Here is a 13363-nt window from a genome sequence, read left to right on the forward strand (position 1 = left end):
AAGTTTGGCTCTTGGGCACATCCATGCCACCATGGAGGAGAGAGGTACACTGTGTGCTACATGATGAGTTGAATGAGCGGAAGGAGGAAGCACGATATCATCTGGAACGTTCTTTGTGTAACTGTTCTTAATCTGGAATCTCTCTTCTCTACTTATAGATAGATAACCATCGAGACTGGTATACATGACCAGAACACTATACACACGATCTTGATTTAAAGATTATTTTTCGGGCATTTTCAATACTTTATTAGATAGTGGAGAGAGATCGATAGGAAACAGGGAATAGAGGGGCAGGACATGCAGTAAAGAGCCCCAGGCTACCAAATGGACTAAGCCCCATAGTATGCACGTATAGCTACTGGGGTGACACACAGCATTCATTTTGTAGGATGATCACATTCATTGAAACCCTTGGAGTTGCATTTCTTGTATGAAAGGTGTTGTACAAATAAAGTGTATTGACTATCTTTTATAATAAATAATAAAGGATATCTCTTTTTTTTAGCATACCGGAGAAGGCCTGTATCTGATTCCTGGGTAGATACTGATAAGGAAATGTTTCTGTATAAGAGTTTCACACTTTAATTCAGTGTGCCACTTTGTTGATGATGTGCAGTAAACCTGAAAGACAGGTGGAGCAGTCAGTGCTTTCTCAGAACATTATCTGACACTCAAAAAAAAACAAGTTCAACTTAAGGATGAAGGTTACAGTGTTTTTGGATTCTGTAGCTGAAATACACTGAAGCTTCATATGTGCCATGTTTTCTCATCGTGTCGATCATATGGCAAATGTGAAGATAATGCAAACAACTGTCTGGAAGTGGCCATATCACAAAATGAAGCCACATCAAGTATTTCGTCACCCCATCAAATGTGTACAGTAACTCCTTTCCATCAGACAATTATGCAGCGATTGCTTTATTTTCTGGTTTTGTAAGAAGGAACATCCCCAAACTGAAGCCTGGCCTCCCATCTGTTTGACAGGGCCAACATGTGAGGAGTGGTTTACCCGTGTACAGGTGTGTCTATCTACTCTGTGTGTGAGTGGATGGTTGGAGCACACACCCCCTTGCAAAGGCCCTAATGTATATATAAGTGGTGAGAAGCTGCTGGGAGCCAGAGCCAGAGCAGTGGGGACCTCAGGAGAAGATAGAGAGCATCAGACTGACAGAGACCCAGGCACCATGGGGAGCTGCTGCGATGCCATGTGCAACTTCTTCGGAAGGCAAAAGAACACCAATGTTCGAATCAGTCTGCCGGCAGTCTGCTTCGTCTGGCAGATTGCTATGATCATACTGTTTGGAGTTTTCATCCGGTACGACAAGGAGTCGGACGTACGTTTATGGCACGAATACAAGAAGAGCCACAACACCACCAGCGACATCGAGAATGACTTCTACTTCAGATACCCCAGTGAGTACAGCCAGTGCCACTACAATCTAGATTGTGACTTTCCAAATTAAAAAAAAAAATCTTTTTATGAGAGGCCCTACATGTAGGTTTTATTATGCTTGATTATTTGCACACATCTAAATTGTACAGATTGATACATATAACAAACAAATACAGTGCAGCCACCCAGATGATTTTAAGATTTCATGAAGTTATAAAGAACAAAAAACTAAAAAGGAAAACAATAAGATAACACAAAATTTATACTCAACTAAAAATAATTAATACTTGAAAAAAAAACATTCACATTATAATGACTTACTATCACTTTTCTATTGCTACTTGTAGCAGTGAAACTGGCAATAATTGTAAATCCTGTAGGCTGGAACCTGATCAGGGATTTCTCAACCTGCAATTATATCGTAACACAGAGTTACACAAATGAAACTGTCAATGTGCAAGCATAAAGAAAAGCATACATTACAAATCTATTATTAATTAAAAACTTTATCTTGGGAGTTTAATTACTGCAGAGTAGAAATGTAAATGTTTGTTTTTCAGGTGTTATATATTTGTATTCTTTGTGTTTTAGTGTAAATCCTTGCTTTGCCTCAACCAAATGTGTATTTTTTCTTTCATCTTCTCCAGGCTTCCAGGACGTCCATGTCATGATCTTTGTTGGCTTTGGTTTCCTCATGACCTTCCTCAAGCGCTACAGCTTCGGTGGTGTGGGCTTCAACTTCCTGATCGCCGCCTTTGGTCTGCAGTGGGCTCTGCTCATGCAGGGCTGGTTCCACTCCCTCGACCTAGACACCGGGAAAATATCCATCGGAGTAGAAAGGTGAGAAAGGAATGGGATGGTGTCTTATGAAACTCTAAAAATGAAAGCAGCTGTAGGCTATTGTCAACCGTCAAGTTCAAGTTTCTTTCGAAGTGGACACGGACCTTTCATCCTTGAAATGTTGTATAACGAAGGAGCTGTCACCGCATGAACACATGACTCCATAATCTTTTGTCTAAGAGACAATGCAATCATTCTTGTCATAGCAAAGCAGACGGTCCCTGTTGCTGAAACGTTTGAAAAGTTCAAGCCATTCAAGTTCCTCCTCTGACAGCGGGCCTGCGGGTCCCACGCCTTTCTCTGAATTGTAAACCAGTGCTTCCTGTCCTGTTTGTAGTTCCCTCAATGTGGAAAAGTTTTCAACATCTGTCCATGCTCAGCTTGCATTGTGGGTTTTGTAGGCTTCAGGCTTTTAAACGGAAGAAGAATGTGGGGAATAAAAAAGACAACATACCTGGTTCTACTTTATCGATTTCAATGGTTATTTTTCGGGCGTTGTAATAGAAGTGCAATGCTAAATCAGAGGACTTTTTGTAGAAAAAAGCATTTTTGCACAATTAAATTTAAAAAAGACACGGCCACATCATTGCATGACCATTTTTTTGTTTAAATCATATCACCAGAACTATCTGACGTGCAGTAATCCTTGCACTTTAAGACTCCATAACTTTCCACTAATGTGTTCTTCCCTTTGTCCCCCTATAGTCTGATCAACGCAGACTTCTGCTGTGCTGGCTCTCTCATTGCCTACGGTGCCCTGCTGGGTAAAGTCAGCCCCGTCCAGCTGTTGGTTGTCACATTATTTGGCGTCACGCTGTTTGCTGTGGAGGAATTCATCATCCTCGACTTGCTTCATGTGAGTCTCGCCAAACACAGTCACAGTCCAACAAGGAACTTCATTATTGTTAGCTTAGGCCTTTGTTTTCAAACGGAGTCACACACAAAAAAAAGACCTAAATGTTTAGAATTTTACCTTCAAACATTGCCCTTTCGTCATTTTTTGTTCTGCTTATTCCCACAGTGCAGAGATGCTGGTGGCTCCATGGTCATTCATGCCTTTGGAGGCTACTATGGTTTAGCCATTTCCTGGGTCCTCTACCGACCAAACTTAAACCTAAGCAAAATGCGCAATGGCTCAGTCTACCACTCTGATGTATTCGCCATGATTGGTGAGTTTATTTAGCATTGATCAACTTTTGTAAACACTTGCTTTATTTGGGGAGTTTTCCACAATCAAGCTTAAACCTAAGCAAGAGTGTAATGGGCTACTGTGTATGGACTGGGAAGCCAACTGAGGCAAATAGGCTATAGGTATTTGTTTCATAATGGCATTTCTAATATTTTTTTAGATTCATCATCTAGCTGTGGTTTGATGATCTCTGTCTCTTACTCACAGGCACACTGTTCCTGTGGATGTTCTGGCCCAGTTTCAACTCAGCCATCACAGACCATGGTGACGGACAGCACAGAGCAGCCATCAACACTTACATCGCCCTGGCCTCGTCTGTCCTCGTCACTGTGGCCATCTCCAGCATGTCTCAGAAGCACGGAAAACTGGACATGGTACGAATGCTATGTCAATGGAATAACAACAAAATGTATCCTACAACTAGTCATGTGAGATGTATGCATTTTTTTTTTTTTTTTACTTTCTAATGTCTGACATGTTTTGTTTTTTTCCCCTGACAGGTGCATATCCAGAATGCCACTCTGGCAGGTGGTGTTGCCATGGGGACAGCAGCAGAGTTCATGATCACTCCCTACGGTGCACTGATCGTAGGTTTCTGCACAGGCATCATCTCCACCTTTGGCTACCTGTTTGTCACGGTGAGCTTCACACGTTTTACCACGAGGCAAACTTCTGTAGTCTGTGCTGCTGCTGGCATTAAAAAAGAAAGCAATACAACTAAATGAAGGAAGCAGAATGAAGAGAGGAAGCAAAAAGATGCCAGTTTTAGGTTGAAATACAAGAAAAACCACAGGATTACAAGAAGTGATGAGTCATTATGAGAGTAGCATTACTGTCAGAATGGAACGTTGGATGGAAACAAACAAGGTTAGTGGAGGAGCAACTGGAAAATTACTAGCGAAGGCACGAGTCACACGCACAATTAAAATCAAGTTTTAGAAGGTGCATTTCACAGTCAGTAACTTTTTATTTTGTAGTTTGTATTTTATTTTTTAGAGATGAGTGAGAAAATGGACTTTGAAAAAATAAAACAATATGAAAAGTTACAACTGATTTAGAGGTAGGCCTATTGCCATGGTGCAGATCCGTCACTAAATGTATCATCATCATGTTTTCTCATTTTCAGCCCTTCTTGGAGAGGGCTTTAAAGCTCCAGGATACATGTGGTATCCACAACCTGCACGCCGTGCCGGGGATGCTCGGAGGCTTCATCGGCGCCATTGTTGCTGCGGCAGCCACTGTAGATGTCTACGGAAGGGAGGGGTGGGTTGACAGACACTCAGACACTCAGACGTGTTACCTTCAATTTAACGTAGTAAATGTCATGAAAGCGCTTCCAGACATGGAAGCACACACACCCAGTTCGTCTGGCAACATTTTTGTTTTATCTCTACAGATTAAGCACCGTAGTTGCTTTGCTTCAAATACCTTTATTGCTTCAGTTTTGCAAAGCTTTATATGAAACTCTGGACTAAATTTTTTTATTTTTTCCCCATCCAAGGTTGATAAGCGTATTTGACTTTGAAGGCGACTTTGCAGACAGAACCGTAGGCACCCAGGGAGGCTTCCAGGCTGCTGGCACATGTGTATCAATTGCATTTGGACTTGTTGGAGGAGCGATTGTCGGTGAGTTTGACAAATGTGTTGTGTGTTACTATAAGGACTCAGTCGTATTTTCATAACAAGAAGTCTGATGCAAAATAATGACCAAATGGCAAGAGAACTTAAATTACAACGGTTTCTTAATGCAGTTCATTTCCTTTTTCTTCCAGGTTTCATCCTGAAGTTCCCTATCTGGGGCGATCCCGCTGACGACAACTGCTATGATGATGAAGTTTACTGGGAGGTAAGAATGCTTTTCAACCACTAGATGGTGATGTTGCCCTTTAAGTTTTTTATTTTATTTTTTCTATTTTATTTCACATAATAACACTGAACTATGACATCACTCAGTTGATTCCCTGGCTCATGATCTAATCCCATGTGTTGGTTTCAGGTTCCTGAGGAGGAGGAGACCATCCCTCCAGTGTTGGAATACAACAACCATATGACCTACAAGCACCAAGACATGTAAGCTCACTTTCCACTGAAGACATGTCCTCTTTTTCTCCTTGAATCCCACTCAATTCTGATTTTAACGTCTTTTTGTTGTTGTTGTTGACAGAACTGAGTCAAACTTCTCTGTGGAGCAAAGCTAGAGCCGCTCAGAGACAGATCGACCTCCTCACAACACTTTGAACTGAATACAGCTGTGAAACTACACTCATTTATGAAGGAGCCGCCATAAAAACAAAATGACACGCAGGTCCTCCACTCACCCTGCTCTCACCCTGCTACATTTTTGACCAAATATCTCATTAACTCTGAGTCAAAACTTGGTAATGATCTTGACAGAAGTTTTAAACTGCTTTTAGGCTCTTTTTCTTTTTTGAAGAAACTTTATATAATTTGCAGATGCTTAATGACTGTAACATGCCTGCTATTGAATCCACACAGTATAAGGAGGAGTGAAAGACTCTTTGTTTATTTTGATATGATGTTTATGCATTGCTGTACATACGTTGTTTTAGCTTTAATGACCATACAAACGCTTTGAATGAAGTAATATCGTGCATTTTGATTGTTGAATATTGTTATTTGTAATGTTTTTAGGTGTGCATGAGAAAGAAGGCGTTTAGTGAATAATCCTTATACAAGAAATAAGCTGCTTGTACATATGAATGATCACATCACACACACACTATTTGTTTGTTGCATAACGTAACTGTTCTTGAGGTGGAAGTAACTATAGTAACTATGATACAATGTGCAGTGATTTGATTGCTGTAGTGTTGAATGTTACCTCCAATACATTGTTTGTGATTGTATGTGACAATCTTCTGCTTGTATTATTGACGTATTATAGTTTCAAATGTACACGTTCATAAATCACCTGTAAATTAAATTAAAGAATACAATTATATTATATTATAGAATATCATATTTTACAGATGTATCCTTCACATATTTGCATGAAGACGTTTATGATCAATATAATGAAACAATTTTGATGTGGCCATTTTTAAGTAAATTAACAAAAGTTCATAAAAAGCAACACATTCATGCTAATAGTGGCAACTTAGTTACGTACTTTTGTAAATTGTAAATATTTGCTTTGCTGGCCTGACATCATTTTTTAATTTGATTCATAGTTGAATAAAGGCACATGCAGGAATGATAAAGTATTATTAATTTTTTTTTTTTGCTGAAAAGCGACCTGTTCTAGATGGGGAGGGTGAGAACAGATGGCTTTTCATGGCTGTTCATGTTCATGTGTTAAAATGCCAAACTGGTTTTACCTATGTTAAAGCAGCAAGGAGATGAATCAGCAGGAACAAACAAGTGCCTGTCAAAATGGAGGCGACTAAAAAAAAAAAAAATGGAATGCCATCACTTCAAACAAATTCCTCTATCACTCCACAAGGGGGAGCTATGAGGTAAAACATGATGGAGAGACATGTTCTATTATTTCATCTCATGAGGACACACAGGACTCATCTACACAGATGACATCTTGCAGCATTTGCATAAACACACTATATATATTTAAAATGTTTAAGCATTTGTATGAAATATAGACAAACAACACAAAATGACAGCCAAAGGAGATTTTTTTTAGATGTTCTTTAATTTTTCTTTGGTCACTACCCAGCTGATAATTGATAATAATTATTAAAAAAATTGAATTCAGATAAGGTTGAATTGTGAACTATTTTTATATTTTGAATTACGCCGCTGCTTCCAGTGCAGTTTTTAAACCAATGACACCTCAATTCACTCACGCGGCAGAAGGTTTAATGGCATTGTTTGCCACCAGTCATCAAAAATGACAACGCATTTTTTTTTAAATGACCGATTAATATTTTGGGTCGGTAGCTTGATTGTGACTTGACTTCAGGTGTAAGTGTGGAGAGTCAAAGAGGCTTTAAACCGTCTCCTTCAGGTCACCGTGGGCTCGCTTGTTGCCTCAGGGCTTGTCCCTTTATTGTGATGGTAATGAGGGCCCGGACAGGCCAGTCAATAGGGTCATTTCCTGACCAGTCACTGTGACATTAATGATCTCTAAATACACTGGGTGGACATATGCTTTGTGTCAGAGCAGCTGCTATGGAGTGAAGAGGTCTCTACACAGGCCTGATGGGGTTAAACAAGTTAACTGAAGTGTTATCAGTTAAAACACTGCCAGGGTCAAATACTACACTGTCTGTGTTGTTAGTTACATGGTGTCATACCTATTTAAATCTACATTAGGCTACTGTTGTACGACATGCACTGCTTTTCTACAGGTGTGTTTCATTCAGTGGACGACAGTTAGGTCCAGCTTCTCTGTTTCATAAAAAACATAGTGTGTGCATGTAGCTTTACTGCAGTGTCTTGTTTTACTTTAGGTCAACACTCAAATTGCATTGTATATTTACATTTATTTAGTTATGTTGCCCCTCGATACACATTGTTACAAAGCGCTTAACCAAGAAAAACAAACCTTTTCTCCAACTAAAAGTTTTTATAATACAAAGTGTTATAAAAAAAAGAGAGTGTAACAAAAATAGTGAGTTTAAAATAAATGCAAAGAAACACTGAAACAGTACTTCAAAGAGAGAATGGATAGCCTTGATTGGAACAAATCCTATTGCACATTAAAGTATTGCACATGACAGTAGCAATAAAAAATCCTTCATGATATTTAAACAGGAGGTTAAAGTTGACAGTACAAATTGCACATTGAAATTAATAATATTGTAAATCATATGAACCTCATATGCTGTATCTCATTAAAATGAACATAATGTTGTAAGATGGTACTGATGTTGAGAGTAATACTAAACATCATTATATTGGTGTTACTCAGGGTGCAAAAGTTTGCTTTGCATTTTTTTATGACAGGATCCAAGCCATGAGAGACAAACCACTGTCTGTATCCGCCATGTTTCAGTGCAGACGGGGCCTTTGCAGGGACCTGATGCCTTGAGGAAAGCAGGCCTATGCGCAGCTCCTTCTTGTGAATGGTGCGACCCCGGGGAGAGTGTTTGTGAAACCACTTGGTCTGCTATTGTCCTCCTGGGACGGGCCTCCTACTGAAAAGCTGAGGAAAGCCTGTAATCAGATTAAAGGTTGCTGGGGAGGGGGAGGAGGGATTTTTCTTTCTTTTTTTTTGGAGGAAAAATAGCGAAGAGGTCGTGGAAGTTCTCTAATCAGTACCTGCCATTGAAGTGCAGGAGACGGGCTAAATAACGCAGCAGGAGGGGGGGGGAGGGGGCGGGAGCCAGGCTGGACGGACAAATTGGCCTGTTGTTGGAAGGGGGATAATGGGACAATGAGGGAGGGCAGTATAATCAGTGAGCACAGAGCGGGAGAGAATAGGTGCAAACGGGTTAAAGGAGGAGACTGAAGAAACTCCAAAGGCGGCAATTATATCACCTTTGTGAGCTGATTGGGAGCGCGCTGCACAAGTCCATCTGGGGCTTTTACGCCGACGTTACAACAGCCTACCATGTTCTCACTGTCCTCGCCGAGCGCGTCTCATCGTGGGCCACTGAGAGAGATATCAGGGGCTCCTGGGGGTCTTAATGCGTCAGCACACTCCTGAAAAGCTCCTGCTACTCAAGGGGGGCCACAGCACTTTATTAGTCACAACTGACTAAGACTGTTTATTATGTTATCTAATTTTAAAGAAAGAAATAACAAGATAAGCAAGAATGAAGACATGAATTGTTTCTTTTCTAAGGAAGTCCTTCTTGCTCTCATGACATGATTATTTTCAGTTTTCATTCTTTTATTATCAATAGAGACGATGCAGTTTTACGTAGTTCCAATACAGAGAATTATGGATGTGGTTCTGATGTGGTATTTTACAGTTACCGTTCACCATGCTCCTGGTTACGCTCCAGGGATAAACTATGTATACATTTGAAGAAGAAAAAAAGTAATATCTGACAGTGGTGCTAAGGGACAGGATTTGTATCCATTATATGCAATGCCTGATTATATAAAGAGGATATGTCTTTAGACTCCTAAGCAGTGGATTTAAAAACATAAATTGAGTCATTTTGAAAGGTAACTTTATGCAACCGAACCCATAATATGAACCTCCTCACTGTCCGGAGCCCTTAACACTGAGGTGGTATCATCACAGGACGTCCCGCTGAGTGCTGAGCTGCACCAATCCCTCTGTAAGGATCCGTTCTGTCATTGTGATCACTCCACTCATCAAACGTCCATTTGCCCCCGGACACCAGGCATCACTAAAGGCCAATCACTACTTTTTTATTCACTTGACAAGAGTCCATTTGTCAGGGTCAAAGGGGAGAGTCTCAGGGGGGACGACCTCGCTGCTATATAGCCCCGGTGAAGAGGAGAACCAAGAGGAATCACTATTCAAAGCAGGGGGAGAGCTTTGATTCAGCCACAAAGGCCAGCAGTCCCCCTGAGTAGAATGAAAGAAAGTATATATCAGAGCATGCTTTTAAAAACATGTGCGAGGGATCCCCAAAATGAATGGTTTTAGCTAATTGGATGCTCCACCTGCCCCTAAGCCCTTATTAGAGCATAAGACATATTGTTTGATTGCTATAATCATGAGAATACGTCTTAAGATAACATGATTTTTTCTCCCTGTTCATTGCTTGTTGCACATATTTGCATACAACCTGTAAAGAGCTGTGATATTTAGAATTATATTTGCATGCAGTAAAGCATAGAATCCGCTCGATTTTCAATGAGGTTTTTATAACTGGAAAGCCTGCATTTCTCTCTGCAGAAAATGCAACAAATGCAAGGCCATGAATTCCCCCTCACAAATATCAGACAGGAAGAGTAGATGCACATTTTCTTAGTTCTGGTAAACTGTTGTTTTTTGTTTTCATTCATATTCGTCCTTCTGTGTTTTGCCTTGGTGCCAAGACACACAATGATTATTAGAAGAAGTCAAGTTAATTGTATTTATATTGCAAATAACAATTTGTCTTTACAATCTTTACAACATATAAGACCCTCTTTCCTTACACTCTCAAATCAGATAAGAGCAATACAGGCAAGGCAAGGCAAGTTATTTATATAGCACAATTCAGACACAAGGCCATTCAAAGTGCTTTACAGGGGCAAGATTAGAATACATAAAACACATTAGAAAACATTTAAAAGCGAATGAAAAGAAGTAAATAAAATAAAAATTACAGGTTAAAATGGAAACAGAGAAGTCTTCAGACTCGATTTAAAAGAACTGAGAGTTGCAGCAGACCTCAAGTTTTCTGGGAGTTTGTTCCAGATATTTGGTGCATAAAAACTAAAAGCTGCTTCTCCTTGTTTAGTCCTAACTCTGGGGACTGTGAGTAGACCTGTCCCAGACGACCTAAGGGCTCTGGACGGCTCATAACGTATCAGCAGATCAGTAATGTATTTTGGCCCTAAACCATTTAGGGCTTTATAAACCAACATCAGTATTTTGAAATCAATTCTTTGAGTGACAGGAAGCCAGTGTAAAGACCTCAGAACTGGGATAATGTGATCCACTTTTTTGGTCCTAGTGAGGACTCGAGCAGCAGCGTTCTGAATTAGCTGAAGCTGTCTGATTGATTTTTTTGGAAGGCCTGCAACGACACTGTTACAGTAGTCAAGTCTACTAAAGATAAATGCATGGACAAGTTTTTCTAAATCTTGCTGAGACTTAAGCCCTTTAATTCTTGATATGTTTTTAAGGTGGTAGTAGGCTGACTTATTAATTGATTTAATGTGTTTCTTGAAATTCAAGTCGGAGTCTACGACAACACCAAGATTTCTGGCTTGGTGTGTGGTTTCTAACATAACGGATGTAAGCTCTGCACTGACTTTTAATTGTTCATCTTTGGCACCAAAGACAATTACTTCAGTTTTGTTGTTGTTTAATTGAAGGAAATTTTGGCTCATCCAATCATTGATTTGTTCAATGCACTTACTCAGTGCCTGTATCGGACTGTAGTCTCCTGATATGGTTATGTAAATGTGTGTGTCGTCTGCATAATTATGGTAGCATAATTTGTTCTTATTCATAATCTGAGCTAGTGGGAGCAAACAGAAGAGGCCTAAGAATGGAACCTTGGGGGACCCCGCATTCAATATTTGTCCATTCAGATGTGAAATTGCCTATTGACACTCTGTCCTTTAAGTAGGATTCAAACCAGTTTAGTACAGTTCCAGAAAGTCCAACCCAGTTTGCTAGTCGATCTAGTAATATGTTGTGGTCGACTGTGTCAAAAGCGGCACTGAGATCCAGTAAAACTAAAACAGAACTTTTGCCACTGTCTGTGTTTAAATGGATGTCATTGAGGACCTTAACCAGAGCAGTCTCAGTGCTGTGGTGTTGTCGAAATCCTGACTGGAAAACATCAAAGCAGTTCAAATGGATATAGCTGTTGATAAACAGCTTTTTCAATGATTTTGCTTAAAAATAGTAGTTTAGATATGGGCCTAAAATTGTTCATGAGTGATGTATCTAGATTGTTCTTTTTTAGGAGTGGCTTGATGACTACTGTTTTCAGGGCCTGTGGGAATACACCTGTCCGAAGGGACATGTTGACAATTTGTGGAACATCTGAGGCCATACAGCTAAAAACAGTTTTAAAGAAGCCTGTGGGCAGAATGTCAAGGCAGCAGGATGAGGAGTTCAGGTGTTGTATAATGTCCTCCAGGTTTTTGTGGTATATCAGATAAAATTCTGTCATTTTATTTGAATTGATTTTAAGAGGGAACACATATGTTGAACTTGGTATTGATGCAGTGACAGCTTGTCTAATTTTGTGAATTTTCTCAGTAAAGAAGGAGGCAAATTCATTGCAGGCTCTCGTGGAGAGATGTTCAGACGCTACTGACACAGGAGGGTTTGTTAATCTGTCGACAGTAGCAAACAGGGCACGTGCATCGTTGTTGTTTTTGGTGATGATGTCAGAAAAGAAAGACTGCCTTGCATTTCTCAGTTCTGAGTTAAACGTGCACAGTTTCTCTTTGAAGATGTCATAATGAACCTGGAGATTTGTTTTTCGCCACCTGCGTTCTGCTTTACGGCACTCTCTTTGACCCCTCTCTCTCTCTCGTAATGGACACACATGCAATAGATGTTGTGTGTACATAATAGACCGACAAAAAAGTTTAACAAGATTTCATGACATATAAATCGAAATACGAAGACAGAAATATGAAATAAAAGCAGTTTGGAATTATACCTGTTGTTGTGTGGCTTATGAAGTTCATGCAGGAGTTTAAGCAACGGATATCTGAATAGAGTACATTACATTTCTTTTGCTGTCAGGATTCATGGTGTGTGAGAAGTGTTGTCCGTAGAATGGATCCTTTCTGTATGTAGAGCTAAGTCGTAGCCTCATAAGGAAAAGATGTTTGAAAAAAAATGTTTTCAATAGCAGAATTGCTGATTTTAGACAGCATGCAAATAGTAGAGGTAAGGAATATATAGTTAGTTACAGTGAATAGTTACTGCCCATGTGCAATAATTTTTTGAGCACCATTTCAGGCAGTACACTTGAATTTCATAGTATGCATCATGCAATGACTATAAATAAATCTTTGAGTGGATGTAAAAAGTTGCTCTTCTTAGATTTGACAGTATTGCACAGTTAGTCATACAAACATATCTCTGCACCAAAGTTAAAACATATATATCTTTATTTGACAATCCAGATTATTCATTACTCCGGGTCAACTGTAACTCTTGCAGGTGACTTTTACAGTACATTCACCATAACTTACATGTAGCACCTACATGAAGCCCTTATGTGACACTTTGTATCTTGTCTTATTTGATGCCAATTTACTAACATGATTCTTGCTTGTCTGGGTTTTTGCCTTTATTGGTTGAACACACTTATTGTAAGTATAGCTTTGTAAAAAAAAAATAAGATCGTCAGCTAAAT

General features: G+C 39.7%; 1 protein-coding gene across 1 annotated transcript; it reads left to right on the forward strand.

Annotated features, from left to right (window-relative positions):
• The first annotated feature begins 1134 nt into the window (after positions 1-1134).
• LOC307248774 (ammonium transporter Rh type C) lies at positions 1135-6666 on the forward strand. The gene is made up of 11 exons (XM_080025273.1): positions 1135-1416; positions 2044-2236; positions 2942-3092; positions 3258-3405; positions 3633-3799; positions 3926-4063; positions 4552-4688; positions 4927-5051; positions 5198-5271; positions 5422-5495; positions 5590-6666. Exons 1-11 carry the CDS (start codon positions 1188-1190, stop codon positions 5621-5623), a joined length of 1470 nt encoding a protein of 489 aa, XP_079881399.1. The 5' UTR covers positions 1135-1187; the 3' UTR covers positions 5624-6666.
• The last annotated feature ends 6697 nt before the right edge of the window (positions 6667-13363 follow it).

This window comes from Ammodytes marinus (genome assembly GCF_949987685.1).
Source record: "Ammodytes marinus genome assembly, chromosome: 1".
Classification (NCBI taxonomy): Eukaryota; Metazoa; Chordata; class Actinopteri; order Uranoscopiformes; family Ammodytidae; genus Ammodytes; species Ammodytes marinus.

Bases quoted from the DNA above. Each gene is read 5' to 3' on its own strand.
- LOC307248774 (XM_080025273.1), top strand. From the start codon at position 1,188: ATGGGGAGCTGCTGCGATGCCATGTGCAACTTCTTCGGAAGGCAAAAG. The intron at 5,272-5,421 runs GTAAGAATGCTT...TGTTGGTTTCAG, and splicing joins ATGATGAAGTTTACTGGGAG to GTTCCTGAGGAGGAGGAGAC. The intron at 5,496-5,589 runs GTAAGCTCACTT...TGTTGTTGACAG, and splicing joins ACCTACAAGCACCAAGACAT to AACTGAGTCAAACTTCTCTG.